This window comes from Sphaeramia orbicularis, chromosome 9 (assembly GCF_902148855.1).
Source record: "Sphaeramia orbicularis chromosome 9, fSphaOr1.1, whole genome shotgun sequence".
Lineage (NCBI taxonomy): Eukaryota > Metazoa > Chordata > Actinopteri > Kurtiformes > Apogonidae > Sphaeramia > Sphaeramia orbicularis.
Genome location: NC_043965.1, coordinates 24,995,664 through 25,023,040, shown reverse-complemented (window position 1 = coordinate 25,023,040; position 27,377 = coordinate 24,995,664). Strand labels below are relative to the sequence as shown.

Sequence of the window (27,377 nt, the reverse complement as noted above, 5' to 3'; positions counted from 1 at the left end):
ATAAATCCACAGCAATGGTACTTACGTTCGGGGAGACAGCGGTAGCAGTATTTACGTCCTGCATTATATATTAGCTGACATTTTAATGCTGTTGTGCTGTGTTGGGAGTGCTGCAACATTTGTTTCTAGATAATGTTTATAATGTGTAATAAAAGTAAATTATAATGACATGCTTTAACTCTATCTGTATCTAGGCCCCTGTGACTCTGAATGTAATGAAAACGGCTGTGAAGGTCCTGGACCCCATCAGTGCATCAACTGCCTGCATTACTTCCTCAAATTTAAGAACAACACCAGGTCAGACTGCTTAAGACTTGTTTAATCAACATAAACATAAAGTTAAATTATTACATAAATCAGTGGAGTGATACCAATATGTGACTGGTTGGTTGAGTGAAATATACTCCAAATACAGATGAAGGATAATATTTGCTGCTATATTTAAACAACGTCTGAACAGAGAAAATCATTCTCTCCATTCCACCCAGTGTTTACTCACTCTGGGTGACAATTATATGAGTTATATGTGAAAACAAAATGAAACCTGTTTTGTTTTTGTTTTTCCTTCTCCTTTATAAAATGTATTTGAGCTGTGCGTTAGACATTTTTCTGGCTCTATTTGATTTCCAGAGGAGTGCGAATGCCTCTGAGTCTATAATAAACGCTCAAATGAATAGAGAGATCAATATAAGTCGAGATGAAAAGTTTTAAAGAGTTGAAGTAAGTATAAGTGAATGTATGGATTTTATTAACTCAACGTGATGTGTGTTTACTTGCTTTGAAGTAACATTTGTGTAACAGCCCGGTTTACATGGGTGTTGTGCCACCATGAATTTACAGCGTGCCATGTCGTTTACTACGAAAACCCGTAAAGTTACAGCATCTGGTGAGCTATTATAAAACAACAAAAAAAACCCAGCAAAATTATTTTCCATGTAGACCAACAGGGCAAACTTTGTTAAAAGCGGTTTCTCACTGTGGACAAAGGTAATGATGTTTGTTTCAGTTTCATTTTCATCTGCATTAAGTGAATAAAAGCTACTATTAAAGGTCATAGGTCACTGCTTTCCTTGTTACTTAGCGAGGTTAATGTGGCTGCGGAGACGAAACAGTTGAGTTGGTGACTTGATAATAGCAGATGCTGTTTGGTTGATGAACATGTAATTTTCAGCCCATCTCTTCCACTCATGAGCACATAAACGTCTCTGTGTGTGACTGTGAATTTGTGCATGTGTGCTCATTTGTGCGTGCCCTTAGGATCCTATTAGGATCAAAGTCTGTTGTAATTGCCTTTGTGTCGGCGGTCTCTGCACTAATAAAAGACAAACTGATGCAGGTGCATGAGAATGTGCAAGCTTAGGCACTGCCTTATCATTAGCTCGCTTTAGAGGTGCGCTGCCCTTTTCTGCCACCACAGGGAGCAATTGATGAATGGAGACTGGAGGGAGTGTTGGGAGGAAGGAGGAGGGATGGCGGCGGTGTTTAATGTTCAGATAATTACATCCCTACGTATGTGTTTGATGGTCTAGACTCACCAAAAAGCATGTTGAATTTTGGAACCCTTTTTTTCCCCTTTTCATACGTGTGTGTTTTATGTGGAGGAGTGGAAACGCTCTGGTCGACTTCCACCTTCTATTAAATTAGTAACAGAGTTGGTTCAAATAAATCTGAGTATTTTTATTATATTTAAGAAGTGTGTCTCAAAATTTCTCACCATCTCAACATTTTCTAGACATATTCTCTTATCCAGGATGTGCAAACAAAATGGATTTTAAAGCAATCTGTGCACCTTAAAAAATAACTAATTGTAAAATATGACTCTCTTCATAAAGAATATCTATTACTTGACCTGTGCTTTTAGTGATAGTCTACAGTTGCAAGTAATGATTTTTGTCGTTGTTAAGTATTTTCTCAATTAGTTGATTGATGGTTAAGAGAATGTCAGAAATTGGTGGAAAAGTGGTTCTGAAAACCACAATGGCTTCCTTAAATGTCTATTTTGTTCCACAACTCAAAGGTAAGTTACACTGAAGAAGCTGGAATCGCACAATTTTGACCTTTTTGTCTAAACCCCCGCCTTCCCCCGCCGTTATCAAAATAGCTGTAAATTAATTTAATGGTCAGCAACTATTCAGCTCTATACAGTTTTTCATTCTTCACTGAAACTTTGATATAGAAATCAGTGTATTTTGGCTCTTATCATCATTATTATGTGTCATTAATTTAGTAACAGAATTGGCTGATTTCAGCACCAAAAAGACACCATAAACACATGTGTATGCATGAATTTACATTAAATCCTCACCAGTGTGCTTTATTGGTATGAAAGATATAGGTTTGTGTATTCATATATTTGTGTCCTTGTTTGCAAGTTGAAGTAAAGCTCTTTATTGTCCTTTCAGTTACTTTTGTCACTGTTTCATGCCTGTATATGTTTTCAAGGACTCACTGGCAGTGCTTAAATGTCTCGCCTTTACCGGTGTCCTTGGTGCAGGCGTTACATTGCAGTGTTTTTGAAAAGTTTATTGGTCAAATAATCATTTCAGCATAGCAGACAAATGGTATTGATGTTGGAGGGCAAACCTATGGCAGTGCGTACGTGCACACGTGGATTATGTGGTTCACACGTGCCATATGTGTTTCTTGGCAGAAAACTGTAGTGTGTGAATAAAGCTTAAGGAGTGTGGGAGTGTGTAGAAATGGGTGTGGGTGTGTGTGTGTGTGTTTTATGCTCTTGAGGATTTTTGAGATCTTTTTCACCTTCAGAAGGGAGCCTCAGGGTGAAATGAAGGGGTGACAGAGGGCTGTGAAGTTATCCAACAGATGTTACACCTGTTCACCATATAGCAGCCGCACGCACACTCTGTCTCTCTTCTACTTTTGTTTGTCCCAAATTCACTATCTTGCAAAAAAAAAAAAAAAAAAAGGTCTGAACTCGCAATGGACAATTACAGAGTATGATGCATCTGTTTTAATCTTTGTAACTGTATTTGACATATGACATAAACTATTTTGCGTAATACTCTGAGCCATATGTTTCTGGTCTGACATGTGTTTTGCATTTTGTGTCTGTTAATGTTACTCTGAGCCAGTGACAGAGGAGGTTGTCATGGAACAATGTGATCGTTGTCATCTTTATTATTATTTTTTTCAACTAGAATGCTGTTTAAGTACCAAAAACCTGACAGTAAAGTCACCTCTTTTAGTGTTTTCACTTTATATCCTCAGTCTCTTTCTTCTCCATGATCCATCTTCTCTCCTTCTGTCCATATCTGATGCAGGATGTGTGTGTCTGAGTGCCCCAGCGGCTTTTTCCGCGATGACAGGAAACGGTGCAAGAAGTGTTCGTCATCATGTGACACATGCGTCGGTAGCCGCAGTGACCAGTGCACCACATGTAGAACTGGTTACCACCTCAATGAGGGCTCCAATACATGTGTAGCCACCTGTGCCGATGGCTTCTACCTCGACCATGGTACGTTTTTACCATCAGTACAGAATCTTTTAAAAAATGATTTAATTGTTAATATTAGGTAAATATTATCTTCATGCATGTTGATCTAATACTTAGGTGTAAAATCTCTCAAAAGACATAATGACGGAATATTATGCACTCGGTAATAAATCAGTAGAAATGCTTTATTAACCTGTACTCCAGTATCAGGGCTTTACTTGAGTATTTATTGTTCTGACATGCAGAACTGGTTTTACTTTCCTCTTTTTACACAAATGTCTGTAATTTTAAAGCCGTTTTTCTACTTAAGATTCAACAGATTTAAGGGGCACTATTTTAATTTTGCATAATTGTGTGGCTTCTTCATGTCAAAACTAAATCAGCATCATGACTTCCTTGTTGCATTCTTTTCCACGTTATACAATGATGGATGCAAGACACAAATGACATAGAATATACAAGATATAAATGAAATGAAAGAATATGAAATTTTTTTGTCTTTTCAAGCGTTTCTGCAGACATTGGAAATTGATGCTTGTGAAATCTTAATGTTCAACAATAGTCTTGATATTATATTAAAAGGATGTGAAATTCAAGTAATTTTACGCAGAAACAAAGACCTACTTTTTTACTTTATACATTGAGTAAAGAGATTAAATCAATAGCAGTATTTTTTTGTATTATCTGTACAACTTCTCTGGCCCTTCTTCTGATTCCTTCTCTATGCTGTCGTGTTGTTTTGTTAATCTTCATTTTTATCAATAGCCTGACTGAAAAAAGTCTATCTTTTGTAAAATGCCTTTAATAATGATCTGCAGGTGGACAATCTGTGGATTATATTTAAAAGATGTTTCCCTCGTTCTCCCAGTTTTGAACACCAGTTTGTAATAAACAGTTAAATTCAACGGCATTAACACACACTGTGTTCTTAGGGCTTTGTATTATGTTCAGTGAGGATGCATGCCAGCCTGAATGAAAGTAAAAGGAATGAAAGAGACTGTGTATATCTTATAATTATGTCTATATATTGGTATGCAGCCAAGTCAGTGTAAGTCCTGGCTGCTCTGAAAGTCTTTGGCAGCAGATCTGATGTGATGTGATCCAAGTTCAATCATAACATTTCAACAGGCCAAAATGTAGTGGATATTTTTTGCTTTGAAATGCTGGCACTGCTGAATACTGTGTTGTGTTAAATGAGCTTTCTAGACTTTTCATTTTGCCAGGCTGCCGGTCAATTGCTGCCTCTTCTCAGCTCATCTGGGCTTCTTTTAATATTTCATAGTAATGTAATTAGTTGAACAAAAGAAGCAATGGGATCTATGTTTTGTTAAGAAACAAATCTTGCATATAAGAAGCTAAAACTGTCATTTTTGCTTGTTTAAATATGTCAACAATTTAGATGTTAGACAAAATTAACTGATCAGATCTCAGTAGATACGACTGAAAGAGAAAGGTAAAGGTTAATTTTTTCTTTTTTGTTACTTGGCGGTCTTTCCATATCCAGTATTCACCCCTTAATGATTTATAGGGTCCTGAAAATCTTTGAAAAAACCTCACTTCCTCATTTACAGTCTCCTCCTCTATGCTCTTACCATATGACTTTCCACAAAACATTCTTATGAAATGTACAGCTCTGATGACTAAACCTCGTCATTCTTAGGTTTCCCAGAAAGGTGATCAGATATGTTGTTCACATTTCTTTTTGACAGTCCTGTCGCTACGTGTCCATGTGCATCGTGTCAAAGCGTGTCGCTGCCCTTATTCTGCTTTTTGAAATATTCATCTGCATTCCTCCATCAATGCTACATTTGTCTTTTTCATTCCTGCCACTTCAGCCTTTAGACATTTCCATTCTATCCTTTCCTCTCTTGCCATCTCTTCACTCTGCCTTTTGTCCTCCTGTTTTTTTCATTTACTTCTTTTATTCCCTCTCTTTCCTTTCTCCACTTTCCTCACATCGCTTCTTCTTCATCATTGTCTTCCTCCTTTTCTCCCTTTCTTCTCTTCAAACCCACCCAGACGTCTGTTTCCTATTAGCCACTGTGTGTGACTGGCTCACTCTGTCTTTCAGATTCCAACATTTGCAGAAGATGTCCAGAGAACTGCAAGAGGTGCACCACCTCAAATCTCTGCACAGAGTGTAAACCAGGGATGAGGTAAACTGGCAGTCATGCTGAGCACAGCTTAACAAGAGCTACTAATTAGTGTCTGGAGCATCACTGTTTTCAGTGTCAGCCATGTTTGTGCAACAGTCTTGTTGTGTCTGTTGCTATGCAATTTGTGATTATACAATCTCATAAGGTTCAGTGTTAGAACATTTTACTGTTACAGATGCATTATTGGAATGGATCTAAAATGATTTTAATCTCCTTTTAATTGGTGTAGAAGCAACACTACAGTTTACTTGAAGAACATAGTTCCGTTTATTTTAACTCAGCTTGTATGAGATAAATAACCACTGGTAGTGTATTTTGTGCTGTAGATTGTAATCAGATGGCCTCATAAAAGTGGAGTCTCTGGATAAACCCTACAGTAAAAGGGTATTTAGTAACTTAAAAAAGGTATTAATATTTTCACAGCTTCACCTTGCCTTCAGAAGGTCATTTCTTTTGATTCTACATTTGCACAGTGTATAGGTCTGAGACCCACTGTATTTAAAAAAAAAGGGATGATGGCAAGTAAAGCAGTGAAAATATTCTAAATATAGCATACACTTATATCAATGTTAAACCCCACCACCACCACCACCACCAAGTGGTTGAGTAATCTTCAACCAGTAGATTACTTTACATTGCTTTGCTGTCTTCAGAATGGGCTCAAATCCACTACAGGTTACACACTGAGTATGTTTAAGTACCTCGTATAGCCCCACTTAAAATAATCCAAATGACCCTTTTAGCACTGTTTTATCTTCTGACACCCATTTCATCCTAACTGCTTGAACTCTGGTGTTCAGCCCTTCATTGCCCTCATAGAGTCTGTTGCTCATTAAAAACACACAGTCAGTGGCTGAGTGTGACCCCCGTCACAGGTTGTTCTCATGGTTTGGCCTTTTTTTTTTTTTTTTTTTTTTTATCAATTTGAACTGAATGTCAGTGTTGTGGTTTCAGGGTGAAAAACCTTTTGTGTTTATTCACTCATACAGTACAGGAATACAGTGTTGGTACTCCACACAAACATGTTGTGATACAGTGTGGTTTGAGTTCGCAGCATGAATCAGTGAAACCAGGGCTTCCCAAGTGTTTTCCACTCGGGACCCAAACTGAGTAAACTGTGTTTCACCCTACGACCCATGCTTATTAAAGCCTGCGTATCCTTGTATCGTGTGGAGACCCACAAGAAGTCAAGCTGTTGCCCATTTTAGGTTGTGAATGTTACTTTGAAGAACCCCTCATATAAACCATTTAGTTAACCATGCAGACATGCTCCAGTTCATTTTCTGGCCACTTGCATTGCAGTCTTTTCAAACCACCCCATCTACACTTGACTGGACAGAAGACAGGGCGTTTCAAAGTGCTGGAATTCCTGATAGGTCACGAAGAAAACGCATGTGAAGTGCTGGAAACATATTGCGGTCTTGAACCTGGCTTTCAGTATTTAGTGTAGCCAGAGGTGGAGGTGGGGACACTTGTAAGCCATAATTTCTTCTGAATACCAGTAAGACCACAGTAAGACGCATACACAAATGCATAGACATGCAGAGAGCGTCCTCTTGCCCATTCTGTGCACTATTCATGGTTGCTTAAAAGTCGAGGAGGAAGAGAGGACTGGATGAAACCGTTTCTGGGAATCGTTAGCTAACACAGACCAGCTGTTTTTCAGCTCTGTGCAGCAACCTGTCCTCACGGTGACTTTGCAGAACTGACTTTATACTCTCCAAACCCACTTTTGATTCACCTCTACACCCACATCTGGCACTTCCAACATTAGCTGAGAACTGTGGGTAAAACAACAGGTTTGACTGCACTGAATAATTTAAGGATGCTGTCACATTCCTATACGTTGGTCAGGAAGTGAACAAAAGGCCGCTGGGTATTTTGTAAATCCACATAAGTAACAACATCACCAGGACTGCAGTTTTTGCTTTATTCATAAATCTTTGCTAACAGAAAAAGTATTAATGAAGGCCAACTTGCAACACACATTATGGGCTTTCTTCAGGTGCAGCTGTCTTGTGAGTTAATTAAAGGAAGTTAAAATATATAAATTTCCTAAATACTACATATACCGTCCTAATATTTTCTTCACTCTATATCTTTTCTGCTTCTCTTCAGTCTCCAGGGAAACAAATGTCAGTTGACATGTGATCCAGGGACGTATTACAACGGCCACAGAAGGACATGTGAGCCCTGTCATCGAGCCTGTGCCACCTGTGCAGGTAAAAAGTCTTAAGACATTTAACAAAGGATCAGGGCTTAATGCAGTACCTTAATGTTCTGATTTGCCACAGTCTCATAACAAACCAAAAGTAGTTACACTTTTCATGATAACATTAAAGATATTGTTTATGTTTTGCATTAACTCCTTTAGCAAAGTGTCTGTAAAACCAAATCTAGTGCATAGTCAGCGTCAATTCTCAGTCATAATGACTTTATAAATAACAAAAATACGTTATACAAATCACTACATACAGACTAAAACACACTCACTAGCTGGGCATCATTAATGTTAAAAAAGCCTATGATGCAACACTGTATGTCATGAACTGTAACTTGAACCCTTAAAAATGAGTTTTAGTTGATAATGTTGATACAAATTCAATTTACTTTCTATATCAGCATGTATGATTTCAGTGTCAGAGTGTTCTCTTGATTTCTCTGTAGCTTTTTAATTTAATATGTGACCTGTTACGCCTGAAACAACACCTCTGAATGAGTATTCCTTTGTTTTGCAGGTACAGGTATAGAAGCATGCACTAGGTGTGCTGACGGCTACATTTTAGAGGACTGGCGGTGTGTGTCAACGTGCAGCACTGGCTACTACCTGTCAGAGCAGATGTCAGACAATGGGCAGGTGCAGAGGTCCTGTAAGAAGTGAGTCAGCACACCTGCCAACACGTCCACACTGACTTTTACCTCTGTCTCTAAGCCTTCCCTTCCACTTCTTCTGCTGAGCCAAATGTTTGGTTTCTCATTTAACATGTTGAAAAACTGACCAGCAGGTGACATCCGCCTTTTGAATCAGCTTTTTTGTTGCACCGCACCTAATGGGAACTATAGTATTTAGAGGTTAAAAGATCAGCATTAGTCACAGCCTACAGGATTGTGCTGTTGTTGGAGTTTACCATCAAATATGTCTATCATAATTTAACAAGCCCTCCTGAATTTAGTCCATTGGTGTAGGGATGTGTCTTAATGCACTGTAAACACACTCATACTCTCATGTTTAATGATGACTTTCCCTCCTCTAACACCTCAGTCAGACTCCTCCAGAGTCAGACATCATGTCTGTGGAGCCTTTTCTTATCATTCTGGAGGTAGAATCGCCTCCCTGCTGTTTTTTTCCTCCCACTTTGAATTATTTATTACTCACTTGCCCCGTCACCCTTTCACCTTACTTGATTTCTTCACTCTTTTTAATCTCCCTTGTGGTCTCATCATCCTATGACTGTTTTGTTTTGTTTTGTTTTTTGTTTTTTTTTTTTTACTGATGCCTAATTTTGGCTTTCCCCTCTGAATTGACACATAAAGCTGAAGAATTTAACTACAATGTACAGCACCTGTCAAAAGTTTGGAGACAATCATAGGGCAATTGGGCAGGAGCTCAGCTCCACCTCCTTAGGTCCGCAACAAACACCACCAGAACTCAGCTTCCTCCCCCTCAATGTAAAACAACCCTCTACTATTTCTGTTATTCAGGTTCATCTGATAAACAAAATTAACTATGATGTTGAGTAAGTGCAAGATGACCCAAAGACACACCCAAATTGGCTACATGGGATTGTGAGGCGTCACATCATAACACAATCTATGGCTCTAGTATCTCAGTACGTCAATATCAATGCTCATCTAAACCATGATCTATTCTAAACAGATCCTAGAATTCTAGAGCCTGCAGCAGGGTGGCCAACACTTTAACCACTGCGTAAGACTGATTTGAGGAAACAAAAAAAAAAAAGAAAAAAAGAAAAAGTGCCTCCTACATGATAGCCTCTGAGTACACCAAGCTCCCCTTTGTATACTCTGATAATGTGTACTCCATCTGTCTTAGAGGGTATGTGTTATCTAAACTGGTGTTGGAATCAAACCCAGGACCTTCTTGCTGGGAGGTGATGATGATGATGATTATAAAACGTTCAAAATTTGCTGGATGTCCAGTGTTAATTTGTTGTTTCAACAAGGTGGCTAACTTTTCTTAATTGCCCAGTTGTCCGTGACTTTGTTCTTTTGTTCTTGTTGATTATTATTTCTAGTCAGTCTTTTTTTCACTTGTTAGGTTTCTTCAAAGACTATGCACAAGAAAAACTCAATAAGTAGCCGTTATACCAGATTAATTTGTCTGTGACAGGTATTGTCAATTCATCATGTACCTTGTGGAGGTTTTGCTGTGGCCATTCTAGAGGTTTTTCCATTCATTTTTCAAATGTCAGTCATTGAACCAAAACACTCAGAGCTCAGAGGTGTGTCCAGTAGTGAAAACAACAGCAGTGCTTCTAGCTTTTAGTTCTTTGTCATTTTCTTTGACTCTAAAAGTTATTTCTTAGTGGTTCTCATTCCATTTAGTCACTCTCTATATATCTTTGTACAGCACTTTGAGTTGTTGTAGATGCACTATATAAATAAACTTGACCGTGACTTTCTGATGCTTCAGTCAAAGGCACTGTGGCATTAGTTTTTCCCATCATGAGACACCAGTAGAATGACTCCTTACTCCCTCTAGTGGTCACATAAATCAGCCGGACCGGATTGGAATATATTCTGTGTGTATCTCTACAATCCATCACATTTACTTGATCCGAGTCACTAATGATGATTTTTACACCATTTTTTAAGTAATTGAAAGTAGAAATATGATGTATGTTCCCTTTAAAGTCAGTTTAATGTGTAAAATCCTTGATGTTAGAACAAAATAAACATGGTGCAAAAGGTGTCTCATTTTTGGTGCATTTTTGACAGGTGTGACCATAGCTGCTATGAGTGCTTGGGACCTGGTGAAAGAAACTGCAGCAGCTGTGTCAGTGGATACAATCTGGAGGCAGGAGCCTGCGTGGTCAGCACCATCTGCAAAGATGGTGAGTTGTCAGCTTTCTTATCTACAAAGTGATCTGGATGTGTTTATGTTATACATGGTGCCTTGAGAGATGAAGTGTGTAGTCCAGTAGTACATTTTTATTTTGCAGTCAGCTGTGAAATTTCTGTACCAAGGCGGCTGCAGAAGTGTTAAATTTCATTCATAATGATATGCTTTCAGCGTTAAAAGTTAAATGCAAATTGTGGTCTCGCTCATCTAAGCTAATCAAAAGCCTCAGAGCTACAGATGGATGCCTAAGCTCTCTAGAAGTCTGATACTGGTTTTCATCTGAAGCTAATTTAATCTGTCATATCCTACAGGGTATAAAAATGAATGCAAAGGCTAACTTTATTGACTAAAAGCTCAGAGTTCACCTGTGGCTTCGTTTTTTATTTTCCAGCTTTGTACTAACTTCTTGAATCAAACTGCTCACTGTGGTAGCTTCAAAGCAGTAAGGCGGCCTGTCCTTACCTTTTCTTTCATGCTCTGTATTTGAGGTCTTCTTAAGGCAGCGCATATTAAAACAGTGTAAAATCTGTCTTGGATTACAAAGTCACTCATGAGCTCACCTTTAGCCTGGATTTGTTTTTTGTTTTTTTTGTTTTTTTTCCCTCAAAGCATGTACTAATTCCTTTTCCCTGTTCTAGTTTCAAAGTGTTGATATCTTAACCAACACCTGCTTTACTGCAGTAAATTTTGGATTTATCTGGCTTATTTACACATACTTTCCATTTTCTGTTTGCTTTTCTTTTTGCTGTAGTATTTTCAAATTTTGCATGTTTGACTTATGTGACTTTTAGTGTAAATATTTCTGTTTCTACTTTTTGGCTCAAGAGATGTGTGATTATGAGGCTCCAAGAGCCGCTTGTGATTTGTTGCTCTAGCTGTGAACTCCAGATTAGATAAAGGTCTGAGGAGAAAAATATGCTATCTGTGCAACATTTCAGTGGAATACCTTCCTTAAAGTGCACCCTCAGTCTGTTTCCAACACATTAATCCAAAGGTTACCTATTTCACATTGATGGAACTTTAATTATTGTATTTCACGGATTAAGTTGCCATCTTGAAATGATAGATTTCACTGCTGGAATGCTTTGATAGTCAAAGAATTGGCTCATTATGCAGACTGGTGATCCACTTTCTATGATGTGAAATGACACAAGTTGTGAATTTATGAAATCTTGAGTTTGCTAATTGTGTGACGTTTGTTCTCTCTCCCTCTCTCTCTCTCTTTTTTCTCCCCAAATCTGATTTTCCTTTCTTGTGACATGGATCCAATCACTCCACTGGACTACAATCATTTCCCGCCTCGATGACCATCACCTGTGATTGGATCATAAACCTCCTCTTCTGACCTGAACCCTCCCTTGACCAATCAAACGGCTCTGCCTGCCATTCAACCATTTCTAATGATTCTCCTCTGTGTGTGTTTGCATATGTTTTTGTTGTGTGTGTGTGTGTGTGTGTGTGTGTGTGTACGCATGTTCCCCCCTCCTGCCTGCAATCTCCCCCTGTATCTCTTCTACCTGGTCTGTGGAAAGCAAATGAAGAATCTTGGGCAGAAGGCAGTTTCTGCGTGCTCGTTAAAAAGAACAATCTTTGCCAGAGGAAAGTGCTGCAGCAACTGTGCTGCAGAACATGCTCGCAAAAGGGTTGACGGGACATACTCACTGGGCATAAAAGGGAGCGCAGGGGGGACGTGGGGGCACAGGGGGCACCCCTCCTTCTCAAACCCCCTGCCCACTCATTCACAGTCACATAATTTATAAGAGAATCTGTGCCTCTTAAAGGGACTGCATCGGAGGTGCGATGACAGGACTACAACAAACCTACCTTTTTTTCTGTACTGGGACACATACGTACGTGGTCAGGGCGTCAAATGACTGGGACTTATTTCAAGAACAAATGAGCAAATGAAAACAAAAGTGAAAATATACAAATGAATAAAAGTGTCGGTATTTTGTGACCAAAGCATCGATGCCAAAATAATTGAACCTTCTTTTTTGTTGCCAGTGTAGGGTGCGTAGTTAAAACAGGAGCCGCTCTCAGCCTGTGAATCTCTGAATACGTCTGTGTGCATTTTCATTTTGGCTCCTCTTCCTCCGTTTTTTCAATGTTAATGGCGAACAGATGGAAACTGATAATACAGTAGGAAAGGCCCTGTTTTTTGCCTGTAAATATACGTCAAAGGAGAAAAAAAAAAAGAAGCTCACTCAGTAATGTGAAAATAATGTCTGTCTGGGCTGACTTTGGCTGTTTAGGGCAGTGAAGACAAATTCACACATGCAGTTATATACACACACTCATACACACAGCATAAAGATACATATGTACCACACGCATACACATGATCCTATGCTCATATATCAGCCTCCACTTGAAGTTATAGGTGTGTCGCTAAGACTGATGCATGTTGCTGACCAGAATCACCTCATTACGTTTATTTAAAAATATAAACCTGCCCTTCTGAATAGTGTGTGTGTTTGTCTTTAATGGTGTGTGCGTGCAGAGGAATGCCATTAATTCTTGATGTTAAGCCCAGACGGCATTGATTCATTCCAGAGGTACTACAAGACGAGTCAATAGTCATTCCTTCCGGAGCTTTCTGCAGGAAAGGAAATGCTGCAGTGAGTTATAATGAATTTGTGGTACTAGGGATGCACTGATGCCCATTCTTCATGTATGATGCAGATTCTGGAAACTAAACCTTTAAAATTTGCCTAAAATTTATTGCTGGTTCCATCCATTACTGTGACTACACTACACTATTAATTTACCACTGGATAAAATATCTCAAATACAAAGCATCTATGTTACAGAGATTAGCAGTTATACTCCGTGTTTTTTTCCATGCTATTTGTTACCCAGTTAAAGGGAATTTTGTCCAATAATGTTATATTACTCTATAAGGCTTCAGTTTTCTATCGGTGCATCCCTACATGTTAATGCTCCGAAATAAAATAGAGTTTTAGAAGTTTCTACTCTTTATCATTCCATTATAATTGCAATACATATCAGCTGAAGTATTGCTCTACACTTTCAACACAGAAGGTCAATGATCGGCACAGAAATTATTCTGTCGTTCACATTTCAGCTGCAAGTGAAGGTCTCAGACAGGCAAGTGGACCACAGCCGGCAGTGGTGCGAATCACAGCTGGAACTGTTGCACTTTCAGTTCAGAATGCATTAAATTAGTTTTAACTTTAAATCTGGAAACGTATTTGGCTGCAGAACTTCTGTCATTCCAAGAAAAACGATCGTCAATTTCTCAAAGTATATTTTTAGAACTGGAAGTGATCTGCTGGCGTCACTGCACAACCACGAGTGTTTAAGACGCGTTTGATGATACTGAAGCCAAAAAACCCACGCTTGCTTTTTGGCTTCAGACATCTTTTCTCTCCTTCTGTCTCTGATCCATACCTGGTGAAAGTCAAAGGTTACTGTGTTGGTGCTGGTTTCTAATAAAGAGCAGCAAAATAAAGTTTCAGATTCTTATTCTATTTGTGTGGGTTTTCACACCTGCAGCTTGAGCATTTACAGTATTAGATGAATTGTTGTACTGTCAACTGGTTATGGTTCTTGATGATTTGTAATAAAGATTGATGAATCCTCTGTTTTGGTTAACAAAAACTTATTCTTGGTCATTGTTTTAAGATGACTTGAATTGACTTTAGATTGTGTGGTAGTAGAAACACACACACACACACCCTCGTATAAAAGCTGTTTTTATTGTGTACCTGTGACATATCTGTGACAATGCATTATTAATGTTACTCAAAGTCCTAGTTTTGAAAATCTTTTTTTTTACATAAGTGTTCTTATTAAAATGTTTAATCTGTTCATGTTTTGTTTTCTTTTAAGTTTTTCATTCTTTTTATCAACAGTGTTATTTCAGCCATCTGCGTTATACAGAATATCAGTTTCCGAAGTTTGTTTGTCATGAGTTATTTTTCGAATTCATGGAAGGGAGTAACACTGAAATGCAGATTGTTGCTTTTAGAAACTCTTTCAGCACTTGATCAGATTGATTAAATGAAAGTTCCACATGCTGCAGGCAAAGCACTTAACAGGAGACATGTGCGCTCAATGACAATTAGGTAGAAAAGCAGGTTAGCAATGCAGTGATGCACAGCTTTAGTACAGGTGCAGATGGAGTTAAGAGCCAATTTTAGAGCAACTTTCCTTCAGTGGTTTCACTCTTGGATGATACTGATTTAACATAGACACAAACACTATTACAAAACGTTCCAGTAACAAAGTTCTTTGAGTCAAAAAGATAATTCACATTTAACATTCATGAAGTTAATGTTCTTGACTAACTGAACTTTAACATTCAATGATCATGTGTTTGCAGTAAAGAGGGATGTTAACCCCACAAATGTAATAGACTGCAAATGTAATAGCTTTCCCACAAATGTAATAACAGTCCCCCACCACAAACGTACAACCTTATTTTCCCACAGTGTGCTCCTTCCCTCTCCATTGTTATCATAATCATATCCAGACATTTTATTTACACAGTTCAAACATAGGCTTCTATTCTACTTAATGAGAATAAATAATATCCAGTTCATACTAAAGCTTTTATAATAAAACCTTGACAACATTTTTGCCCATTCTGTTTTGTTCCTCCACTTGTATTTGTAATTAAACACCTATTAATCTGGAATTAGTACCATGTGGTGTAAATGCAACAATTGATCATTTTAAAAAGGCAAGTATCCACAGGACAAGAATAAATGGGAAGAAAAAGATGAATATTTACGGATGCCTGTTTTAAATGTATGTGATGTACTAATTTATTACATTTGTGGGAAGTTATTACAATTTTAAAAACATCCCACAAACATAATAAATCCCCACAAAAGTAATAATTATTACGTTTGTGGGAAATGAGTTATTTCGTTAGCGGTAAGCAACTGTTATTACGTTTGTGGGAAAGTTATTATATTTGTGGGATTATTACGTTAAAAGCTGTAAATTTTTTTAATTACGTTTGCATTTTAGTACGTTTGTGGGGTCAACAAGGGTTTTTGTAAAAACTAAAGTGAACGCTGTCAACCTCAGTTATTTCCATCCCTGTTGTAATACTCAATTTTTCTGAATGTGGCTGGCGACCTCTGTTTATGACATGATATATAGAGGCACTCTGGTTTATTCTTTCTCGAAGTAACACGTGAAACCTTGCTTTTTCCTTTTAAGCTGTTCAACCTTGTTTTTTCAGACGTACATTCAGAGGTGTTGTTTCCTGCAGAGTTGTACACTGGCAGCATTGCATTACATACAGTAGCTGCCCACCTCTTAGAGAAACCAACAAAGAATAGAACTATACGGTGTGAGACATTTGTCCACTTCAGTTGCCTTTAAATACACAGATCAGCCATAACATTGTGACCACTGACAGGAGAAATAGTAAAAATACTGGTTATTTTATTTCATTACAATGGTACCTTTCACTGGGTTGGATACATCAGACAGCATGAGAACATGTAGACGTCGAAATTGTTGTGCTGGAAACGCAAGGAACTGACTTTGACAAGGGCCGTATTGTTATGGTTTTGGTGATGACTGAGTTAGAGCTACCTCTGCAACTGCTGGTCTGATGGGAGGTTCTGAAGACATAAATCTGATCCATGGAGGTCCATCTCTGTACTTCCAGGACTTCAGGGATCTGCTGTAACGTTTTGGTCCAGATTTCACAGCACACTTTCAGAGGTCTGGTGGAGTCCAGGCCTCAGGTCAGAGCTGTTTTTGTGGAAAAAGGAGAACCTACAGGTGGTAATAAAGTTCTGCTCCCATAGATGATGTTGTTCTTTTGATATTTCTGGTAGGTTCTAACTGCTCTACATTGGGAAAGAACAACAGGATCTGGAGATGCTTTGACCTGAGGATTTCATCACAGTTTGTCCCCTGTCAAAGTTGCTCAGATCTGTACATCATTTCTGCCCATTTTTGCTGTTTCCAACACAATTTCAGGGGATAAATATTCACTTTCTACCTAATATATCCCATCCACTGACAGGATCCACTGAAATGACATAATCCAAATGAATACCCCTTTACCTGTCATTGCTCAAACTGTTATAGCTCATCAGTGTATGTCTGTAGCAATTCACGTCTCATAAATTCCCAAACTTCAAATATTACTTCTAATCTCTACACATCCTCTCTACTGATTCTGGCTCAATTTTATATTAGAACTTGAATTTTTAGACTTGAATCTCACTTTATGAAAGGGTGGCTATAGCTCAAGAAGCAGAGGTCATCAACAAACTGTACGTGTCACGTTTCAATGTAAGAGTCTGAAAAGGTAAATGACATTCACATTCTTTGCTTAAAATGCAGCACATTTACTTGTCCAACCTTCAGCTAATTTGTCACGCCTCCCCAGAGAGGGTATCTTATTGTAGCAATAGGATTTTTCCTGGCACTTCCCACTCTATAAGACATGCGTGTTTGGTAACTGAAATCCCCCTTGAACAAGACACTGACTTTCTGAATATTTGGGATAAGCTGTATTTCCCAGCAGGGATTAATAATGTAAAACTTCAATAAGAGGTCAAGAAGGAGCTCATCCCTGTGGTAATAAATTCAGATTATTAGGGAAACAATATGGTTATTATCCTCCTGACCATCTGCAGGGTAGGTGAATTTCACTCTTTTTTTTTTTTTCAATCCCTGGTGAAAGTATGTGCAGGTATCAGGGGGTAAGGGAGCCAGTGAATTGGGATTCAGGACCATGAGTGCAGGATGTCAGTTTGATATCTGCCAACAGCTCTGACAGAGTAGACTGTCAATGTCCTAGCAAGGTCAGGCGAGTCCATAACAGAGGAAAAGTTTTACTCCCCTGAGTGACAGGCTCTCTTTCTTCTGCTTTGTTCTTCTCTTTTCTGGCAGTGGGAGACCAAAGTGTCTGCTTTTGCTGAGTGGAGTTGTGCGGCCTTCTGTCCCTTGAGAACTTGGCTTGCTGTTTGTTTGTGTGCGTGAGTGGGGGGAGACAAACAGAAAGACAGGGAGACAATTTGTGTGTGTGAGGGAGAGTGACAGCGTTTATTCGGGGGCTGTTTGAATGGTTTCAGCCGAGCTTTACTGAATAGGAAGCCACCGCCTGTTGTGTTTGTACACAAAGAGGCTCTTTTGTTTTCAAACCAACAATTGAGCTTTTCACAGAAGGCCAGAGAGCATAGACAACCTCGCCGCAGCCTTGAAGGATGCGCACACACACATAAAAACACACAGCTTCATCCTTACGCCTAAGCCAGTGTCTGTCACCTTTGTCTAATACAAAGGTGGGATCGGAGACAATGTTTATGCTTCTTTTGTTATAGCTCTTTTCAGTTCTGCCAAGTGTGAAGCTGAAGGTTGATCGGATTTTTGGAACTTTTCTTTCAGCCACTTTGGACACAAAACCTTATGTTCATCTTTTCTGTTCTAATTTAATGTTGGCAAAGTGTAATGTCATATGGTGAGAAAAGATGGTTTGGTAAATATGTTTTTTCAATCTCTGATAAAATGGACTTTCAACAACTTTAATAATGTTTTAAATACATGTCAGTGATGTTACAATGACTTTGCCATGTGTTAAGGTTTTTGGCGCCCAAAACTCAATTTCCTGCCTTCACTTTGTTTTGAAAGGGAAACTTTCCAACTTTCCAAAACCTACACACATTTTCTGCTTTGTCAGAAGTATGGCCCACGGGATGTAGGAAACATTTGAGGAAAAGAACACATGACTTAAATGTTTTCTCTATTATGTTGTATCAGATACTTGGTGACTTTTGTCTGTTGCTGTCGGTTATTGAAAATCCCTCATTTTTAAGTACATCTTTCTGGTCTCAAATCCAGAAAAAAATTGAACAACACTACTTCCAGCCTTGTTCTGGTATGTGATGCTATGTGCACTGAGCAAATTACTTAAAATACATCTATTTGGCCTGTGAAAGAAAGAAAACATATAACAAGAGAAAATACACTTTAAAGATGAAATTACATGTGCCCTCTATTTGCTTTTTATAATTAGTTTGCTTTTGTAAAACAATTAGAATTTCAATTATTATCTAGTCTCTATGTCTCACTATGTTTACTCTAAAAACATTCAGCAATTAGAGAGTAGACCTGAGATATTCTCAAACATAATGTTTGCACAGACATCTTTAAACCTGTGAAGTGCAGCCTGTTTGCACACAGTATGAAAACATCAGATACAGGGTAAAACAACTAAAAAGGGATGTAGTTCCTGTCATTCAGAAGCTGAAAGATAATGAGCTTGACCTCCACTGAAATGAAAACAACAACAACTGCACGTTGGTTTTAATTGGTGGAACATCACAGCATCAAGTAGAAAAAAGTAGGTGTGTATCGCAACACCCACGACAAAGCTGGTAAACAAACGGAACCCAAACAATATGTAAGTATGAAAGAAGAAGAAAATACTGAAAGACAGTTTCTTGGCCAAAGTTGTTTTAGAAAACATTGTAATTTATTAGGGAGTGTGTGTGAAGTAGGGTTGTTGACTGTCGCTGTGCTCCTGCAGGAGAGTACATGAGTAAACATGGACAGTGCCACTTATGTGACGCTACATGTGAGCAGTGTTCGGGTCCAGAGAGAGAAGAGTGCACCAGATGCCCTGCAACACGGTGAGAAAAACACCCACAGCGGAAAACACACAAGTTCATATACCCCCATGTCATGTATGGCAGCACCTACTTCATTCTGATCATTGCTCAGATCTGTTTTGTTTATTTGTTAACATTATTTTAAATAGTGGTATTTTTTTTTTAGTTTGGTCAATATCAGAAAATGTGTGTAGATAAATTTAAAAAAAATCCTAGAATTATGGGCATGACTAAGAATTTTCCTTAAAGGTAAAAAAAAATATAGTAAAGTAATTTATAAAGCACCTTAATCCTTATGAGACAATCAGCAAATGAGTGTGAAGTAGAGGAGAAAGAGTCTCCAACTAAAACTAGAAGAACTCACTGCAATGTAGGTTAATATAATATAAAATCGGAGGTAAAATCAAAGTTTTTCTTTAACATTACTGTTGTGGTTTCATTTTCATCTCATTTTATTTATTTATTTAGACAGGGACAGGGATGCACAAGATACATTAACCTTAAAAAGGAGAGATGTAGTGTGCCAGGTTGTAGCACTAGTACTAATTTCCACCTGTAGTCCCTGGGCAGGCTGATGTTATTATTAAAAAAACAGACATTAATAAAAACTAAAATATATAAAAAGCAGTAAAAAATGCATTTGAACAAACCGATTTTTTCCATAAGTAAAAAAAATGTGCTGGATAAATTCTAATATCACAACTGAAATCACAATTCCTGATTTAGTCTAAATCAAATGTTCATCCTCTAGTTGCATTGATGTCAACTTCTATAGAGTCTGGTTCCGACCAACTCGATATGTAAAGCGTCATGAGATAACTTTTGTTATGATTTGGCGCTATACACATAAATTTTGATTGATTGATTGATATAAATCATAGTACTACTTACAATCCCCACAAAACTCAAACTAACAGAAAAACTAAACCAAAAACTGAATGGATTAAAACACACATATTTGGAGAGCATGTTGTTGTGTTTTCAGTCACAGTCTGTCTTTTCTCTGGTGAATGGCATCAATACCTGCAGGTTCTTCGATGATGGACGCTGTGACATCCGCTGCCAGAAGGGCCGATACACTTTAGGGAAGCAGTGTCATCTTTGTCACCACACTTGCCAGGAGTGCACCGACGCAGGACCTGACAACTGCACCAGCTGTGACAAAGGTATACTAACATAATTTAACCTGTACCCTGTTCAACAATACAGAAAACAATGAAAAATCCCAAAAAATTAAGTCTTACATTGTGGAGTAAACTGCATTATTTACACTTAACAAAAAAAAGTAAGCAACAGTCAGTATAGAAAAGAACAACACAGTCTTATATATTTGGACATTTCATATCTCTCCTATAGAAAACAATTGTATTTTTCTTTCATAGCTTCTTACAGGTAGCTTTTGTGCAGCAGCGTACTTAGAAATGGATCCATCTTGCTGTGACTGGAATGCAAGTGAAATTGTGCTTTTTCGTAACATCACATGGATCAAACCAAGGCTCATTTGTGCCAGACTCCACAAATCAATCCTCTCAAAGTAAATGAACCTAATTAAAGCAGTAATTCATCCAAAGCCTGCTGGTAGATGCGTTAAAGGGGGGGATCAGTCATTTGTTCATTGTATCCTCATGCAGAGGTCACAGCAAATCCCACATGTTTTATCTCAGTTAAAGGAAAAACTGTCTGAGCTTAGGTGGCTCTAATGTGTGTGTGTGTGTGTGTGTGTGTGTGTGTGTGTGTGTGTGTGTGTGTGTGTATGGGGGCAGTACTTGGTCGATGTGTAAGGGAGAAAAATGCAGAAATTAGAAGTAGGCTTATATTGTAACACTGAAGTTGTGTTTTGATTTTGGCGTCCTGCTAAAATCTACTCTTTTTCATCTGGTTAGTTTTGATGAAGTACCAAATTCTTCGCAGTGGAGTCCACAAGAGACACTTTTTTTTATTGGTGTGAAAACAACAATTACTTTGATAAAACCTGGATATCATTAGATGTTCACAGCTGAAGAAATATCAACCTGAAGGTGGTAGTATTAAATGTGTTTATCGCAGTGTCACAGACAGTATTATGGCTGTCAGAGTGAATGTATTTACACTAGGGAGATTCTGTTACACATACACACCCACTTACACACACATACACACGCTTAAACAACCAGACAGCCAAGGAGAAGATTAACGCCAGATTTCCCCTGCTGCTCACACACTTTCAACCTCACGTGTGCACACACTTTCTCAATTAGCCGGCAAGTTTGTCAGACTGTGTTTGCAAATGTGGTTCCATTTAATTGTAGGTCTGTCTCAGACTCAATGAGACATAACAATAATAACATGAAGAGACCCTTAATCTGTCTCCCCCCATGTCACTCCTTTCTCAAAACAACCTCCCTTATCTTGGCCAGTCACCCCCTTACACACACATATGCACATACTGGTACATACTGAGCAGACACTGTTTGATAGTAGCCTTTGATAGTAATGTGGGTTTTTACGCCCTGATGTCTCTAGAGCATAAAAAAAGCCAAAGAGATGAAAGTAAAATGGGAGATGTGGAGAAAGAAAGGGGATACAGACGTGTGTAAAGATAGGGAAATGAATTAAGACACATCATCTGATTGTGGACATTAAAATTTAACTTATCATATGGAAGTGTGCATTTTGTGAAAGAATATACATGATTATTTTATTTGTGTGTTTTTCATTTTCTGATATTATTATATTCCTCTGCATCTATGAGGCAAATGTTGTACTTTTTATTACACTACATTTGTCTGACACCTTAAATTTTCTCACCTTAAATTCTTCTTCCAACTCCAAATGTGAGGATCTCTTTTATTTGTGATAAACTGAAGGATGCAGTGCTATTTTATGGGTTGAGTCAAAAGTTATCCTCTTTCTGAACATTTAAAGACTTAAAAGCCACTAGTGACTAAAATAATCTATCTGATCTAAACATCTAGTAACTTCTGATCCACTAATCCTATCAACACATGCAAATAATTCAGGTAAAATCCAGTTGTTCTGCTTTTCATGGTAATCACATTTGACCCATTTGGGCATTTGGAGGCTCCATAGTGAACATAGAAACACTGTCATCGTCAGAAACATTGATTCACCAGTAAAACCCATGGAGTTTGACAAATGACAGTGTTTGGAACACTTGTTTTTGTGTTCATTTAATGATATATTTTACTGAAAGAGTCACGTTTGCTTCACTTTGGTCTGTGTTGATTTAATAACCTTTAAATATACTCTGAGTTTATATGAACATTTTCATCATCAGTAAGTTAAATATAGGAAATTACATGATTTTTACCCCCCCAAAAAATGCAAAGGATAAAATAACAAACAGTGATGAATTACTTAGGAACAGTTAAGTGCAAAATAAATTTAATTTGGCAGTTGCCACAGAAAATTGTTCTTGGTCTTTAAAGGTGGGGTGTTTTCCTGGGGCATTTTTTACTATATTGCTTAAAATCCCCTTCACACTCCGATTGCAAAAAATTAATTAAATGCTCTTACACAAAAATAAAAACTTTTAGTCACCTGTGGAATGGACAGGACTGAAAAAAACACCATCCAATCATTTTAACCGGCCCATCAAAATGATTGAATGATGATATGTCTATCAAACTCAACTGCCCTTTGTCCCTCCCCCCTCTGCGAGTACAGTCTGGTACTCTGGAGGCGTGGCTTTGGGGGGAAGTCTGAAGAAAGGGGTTTGGACTTTGAACTGTGTATTTTCAAAATGTAACTTGCTCAAACCATTTTTCCAGGATCTCCTACCCTACCTTTAAGGGATAAGTTTAATACACTTTCTAAAACTCCTCTTGGATTGGCTGGAAAATACATGGTCACAAAGCAGAAAACAGTCCTGTTTTTCTAAACACATGAAAAGCTGACTTATGAGAGATACATGGACAGCGACACTCCAAACACATGATTTTATAGAATATGATGCATTACTGTAGACTTAACTACCAACAGTTTATCAACCTTAAACAATTACAGTTAAATAAAACAAACACATTAATGGAGCAGTGATATTCATCCAAAAATGTCATACAATATTAACCCCTTCATGTACGAATTATGAGAACCTTAATCAAGATTTTTTTCCTGAGTGTTTTTATTCCTCTTTAGGCATGAAAAAAACAATGCAATTTAAAATTTTCTTATGAATAAATAAATAAATAAATAAATAATATAATATAAAAAACAAAAAATAAAGTTAAAAAAAGACATACTACTACTACTACTACTACTAATAATAATAATTAAAATGATCTTATGAACCTATTTTACATGAAGTTGCAAAAATGTCCACTCAGCTGGACACCTTGCATTTAATCTTTGAAACGAAGAAACGTGTTTACAGATAAATTGTATGAAAACTGTGTGTGTGTGTGGGGGGGGGGGCTTGTAGTTCTGGGGGTGAGAGTATGCTCAGGGGATATATACACAATGTTACCAATTCATTTCAGAAAAGATATGTAGTGTCTTAAAACTTTAATAAAGATATGTGCAAAAACAAGCAAAAAAAAATATCCATGAATGTATAAGAGAACAGCTGTACAATAGCTGTCCACTGTAGTGACCAGTATACATGAAAAGGTTAAACCATTTCACGGCACAGGAGCTACTTTTCATACTTTTTGCTGATAATACCAACATATTTCTGAATGCAGAGCTTTGCACCAATGTCATTCAAGTGTATAAACATATTTCTGGGTTAGAAGTCTTTACTTCCAACTTTCTATGTGCAGTCGATACAAAACCTTATGTTAAAAGTATTAACCCATAAATACCCAGTGCTACTTTTGTGGCAGTTCCCAAAATGAAATTTTCTCTACAGTTAAACTTTCTTAAGTGATTTGTCACCATTTATTGTAATATAATCCTCTTTAGTTTGAGTTTTTTCAGTGTAAATGTATTTTTCTGTATTTAAGAGCAGGACCACCAGACTGAAAACAGCTTCTTTCCAACAGCTGTGAGGCTGTTGAACTCAGGCACTGCTGCATAGCCTCTCACCCAAGGGGACGGATACACAAGTACCTAACTGCACCTTATTGCACTGCTCTGCAGAGCCACTCACTGACTCTTGCACAAGCCTCTTTGAACCTTGCACTTCACTCTGTTGTTTCACACTGTACTTCAGCGTCTACTGTGTGTAGGTTAGGTTAGGTTGTAAATATGTGCCATTATTTTATGTAGGTATTTTAAAGTTAAATTTTAGACATATATTTTACTTATTTTTTAAAATTAGCCTTAGATTTTAGTCAATTTTAATGTATTCATTTATTTATTAGTTATTTATCCTATTGATATGGCTAATATAGGTCCTCAGTAACCAGTTTCGTTCTTTCTTTGTGATGGAATGACAAATAAACTCCTTTGAATCCTTTAATTCACTGATCATGTAGATCATGGGTCACCAACCCTGGTCCTCTAGGGCTACTATCCTGCATGTTTTAGATGTATCCCTCTTCCAGCACACCTGACGGTTGGTATCAAACTTCTGCTTGATGATAGGCTTATCATCAAGCCTATCATCAAGCATCATCATGCAGGATAGTAGCCCTAGAGGACCAGGGTTGGTGACCCCTGATGTAGATGTTCATGAAATTCAAAGGTTATTAGAACAGAGAAAACTGAAGAAAAAGTGACTTTCAGCAAAATATATCATTAACTGAACATAAACCCAGTGTGTCCATCCACTGTCATTGATCCAACTTCATGGGTTTTACTAATGAATCAATGTTGTAGAAGATGACTGTGTTTCCACGGTAACTACGGAGCCTCTGAACGTTCAAATGGCTCATATCTGACAACCATGAAAAGATGACAAACTGCATTTTACACCAATTATTTACATGTATTGATAGGATTAGTGTATTAATAGGTATTAAACATTTTACATCAGTAGTTGCTTTTGGTTGCCAGTGCCTGTTTGGGTGTTTGTGTTTTTTTTGTTCACATAAAGTGCATGACTTCTTCTTCTCCTGCTCCTTGTAGATATGCTGGGGGTGTCGAGGTACCTGTTTGAGGGTCAGTGTCGCGAGGCCTGTCCAGAGGGGTTCTTCCATTCGGCATGGAAGCGGTGTGAGCCCTGCCCTGCCGACTGCCTCGTCTGTACGGCTGTATTTCACTGCCTCCGCTGCAGTGCAGGACACATGCTCAGAAAAGGCCAGTGCGTCCCGTTGGAGTGTAGCACAGGTGAGGAGCCACGAAACAGTATGTCCTATGGGTTCATTCACTGAGGTCAACATGAAATACTCTAGTGTGTAAATGGGACAAATACAAGGTCCAGACATCTGATCAAAATGTTTAATAACTTTGTAGCTTTACTCAGTGATGTTATGGGGCACTTGCAGCTAGAAAAAATACGATACTCCCTAAAGTACAAAGTAAGCATATTTTATTCAACATGGCAGCCATTCATTGACTATTATATTAAAAATAACCCATTATAAATAAGTTTAAAAAAAAAACACACACAAAGAGCATATGACATCATCCATGTGTGGTTTTTACTTTTTTTTTCTCCTGTTGTTACTGTATTTTGTCTGGTTTAGTTTCATTTGCTGTGTATGTTATTTGCGTATTTATTTATTCACTCATCTTCAATTTCCCCTTTTGGGAACTCATAGTATATACATATGCATCTCATTGTACCTTGTCTGAAATGTACTAGTATTTGAAAAACCCCAATAAAAAGAAGTTCAAACATGCTTAATAACTTTTTAACCAGTAATCCTATCAGTACATTTATATAATTCAGGTAAAATGCAGTTTTTCAGTTTTCAGTATCATCAGATATGAACCATTTAGACGCTCAGAGGTTCTGTAGTGAACATGGAAACATCATCATCTTCTGCAACATAAATTCACTATTAAAACCCATATAGTTTGACAAATGACAATAGTTTTAGAGGCTTGTTTTATGCCCAGTTAGTAATATATTTTACCAAAAAAAAGTCATTTTTTTCCGTTTTCTCTGAAGAAAAAGTGACTTTTATTATAATCTTTGAATTTCCACTGAGCTTTTATGAACATCTACATAATCAGTAAATTCAATACAGGAAAATATCTCATTTACACTGAAAAATGCAAAATGCAGAAGATAATATTATAATAAATGATGATAAATCACTTCGGAAGGGTAAGTAAAGAGAAAAATTCATTTGGAAGTTACCATGAATATAATCCCATGTCTTTAAAAGTGAAAGTTTCAACAGTTTTATTCCACTTAGCTGGTCTGTAATTTGCAAATGTCATTATTATTTTAACATTTTAGGAGAAATTTAAAGCTACAAACATTAAAAACCGGCCTTAAAAGCAATATGCTGTATGTATGCATAGAGTGACAAAATCATCACGTCAGGTTGGAAAAATAAATTTTTTTGTCAGTAGAGAAACAAACTTTGAGAAAATCTAAGAGGAGAATAATGGTAATATGCATGGATACCAGTTTCATTAATAACACAAAACATGTACTGATCATCCAGGAAAGTTGTTTAGAAATAATGCACCAACAATCCAATAATCTATGGCACTGAAACTCAACAATAGAACAACTGTGGGACCAAAATGTCAAGAGCAATTATAAACTGGTGAAAACTTGATTCATCATGTATAATATTTATATAATACTTTATGAGACAACACTGTTATACCACAGAAAACACAAAAAACCCCAAAAACTGAAAAACAAAAAAACCTCAAATTGCCCCAGCCGTCGTCTGTTCAGAGTTATCTGGTGCCAATCTGCTCTCTCTTCTACTTTCTGTTCTTAATCAGCTCTGCTAAAGAACACTGCTGAGTTCATTTTTATCCACAGAGAGGCTATGAAAGATGAACACATAGCACTTGATCTCATCTTATGAGATCAATCGTGGACGGCTGCCAAAGATTGAGAAATAGGGGATGTTTTGAGTAAGATATGTTATGAGATCAGTGAGATAAAGGAAAGTTGTGAATTATGACTTCTCTACATGCAGGCGACAGCGGAGTGAATATGAGACAATGAAAGTTTGTAGGTAAACATATCTAGTGCTTAAGTGGGAACTCTTCGGTTATCAACA

The 27,377-nt window shown here is 37.6% G+C and overlaps 2 protein-coding genes across 3 annotated transcripts in view; both read left to right on the top strand.

Moving 5' to 3' along the window:
- The window catches only part of pcsk5b (proprotein convertase subtilisin/kexin type 5b), a 61,463-nt gene extending 46,939 nt beyond the window's left edge, over positions 1-14,524 (top strand). The window contains exons 15-21 of one of the 2 annotated variants that reach the window (XM_030143990.1): positions 195-297; positions 3,282-3,475; positions 5,526-5,610; positions 7,729-7,832; positions 8,349-8,487; positions 10,570-10,685; positions 12,235-14,524. In XM_030143990.1, coding sequence (XP_029999850.1) covers positions 195-297; positions 3,282-3,475; positions 5,526-5,610; positions 7,729-7,832; positions 8,349-8,487; positions 10,570-10,685; positions 12,235-12,341 — 848 coding nt within the window. In that variant the 3' untranslated portion in view covers positions 12,342-14,524. Of the gene's footprint in view, positions 1-194; positions 298-3,281; positions 3,476-5,525; positions 5,611-7,728; positions 7,833-8,348; positions 8,488-10,569; positions 10,686-12,225 lie in introns of both variants that reach the window. The other variant, XM_030143989.1, reaches the window with a different exon arrangement.
- Positions 14,525-19,225: 4,701 nt separating this feature from the next.
- The window catches only part of LOC115426197 (proprotein convertase subtilisin/kexin type 5-like), a 29,175-nt gene continuing 21,023 nt past the window's right edge, over positions 19,226-27,377 (top strand). Inside the window, exons 1-3 of the mRNA XM_030144203.1 lie at positions 19,226-19,320; positions 20,329-20,465; positions 25,309-25,509. Of these exons, the coding sequence (XP_030000063.1) occupies positions 19,226-19,320; positions 20,329-20,465; positions 25,309-25,509 (433 nt within the window). The remainder of the gene's footprint in view (positions 19,321-20,328; positions 20,466-25,308; positions 25,510-27,377) is intronic.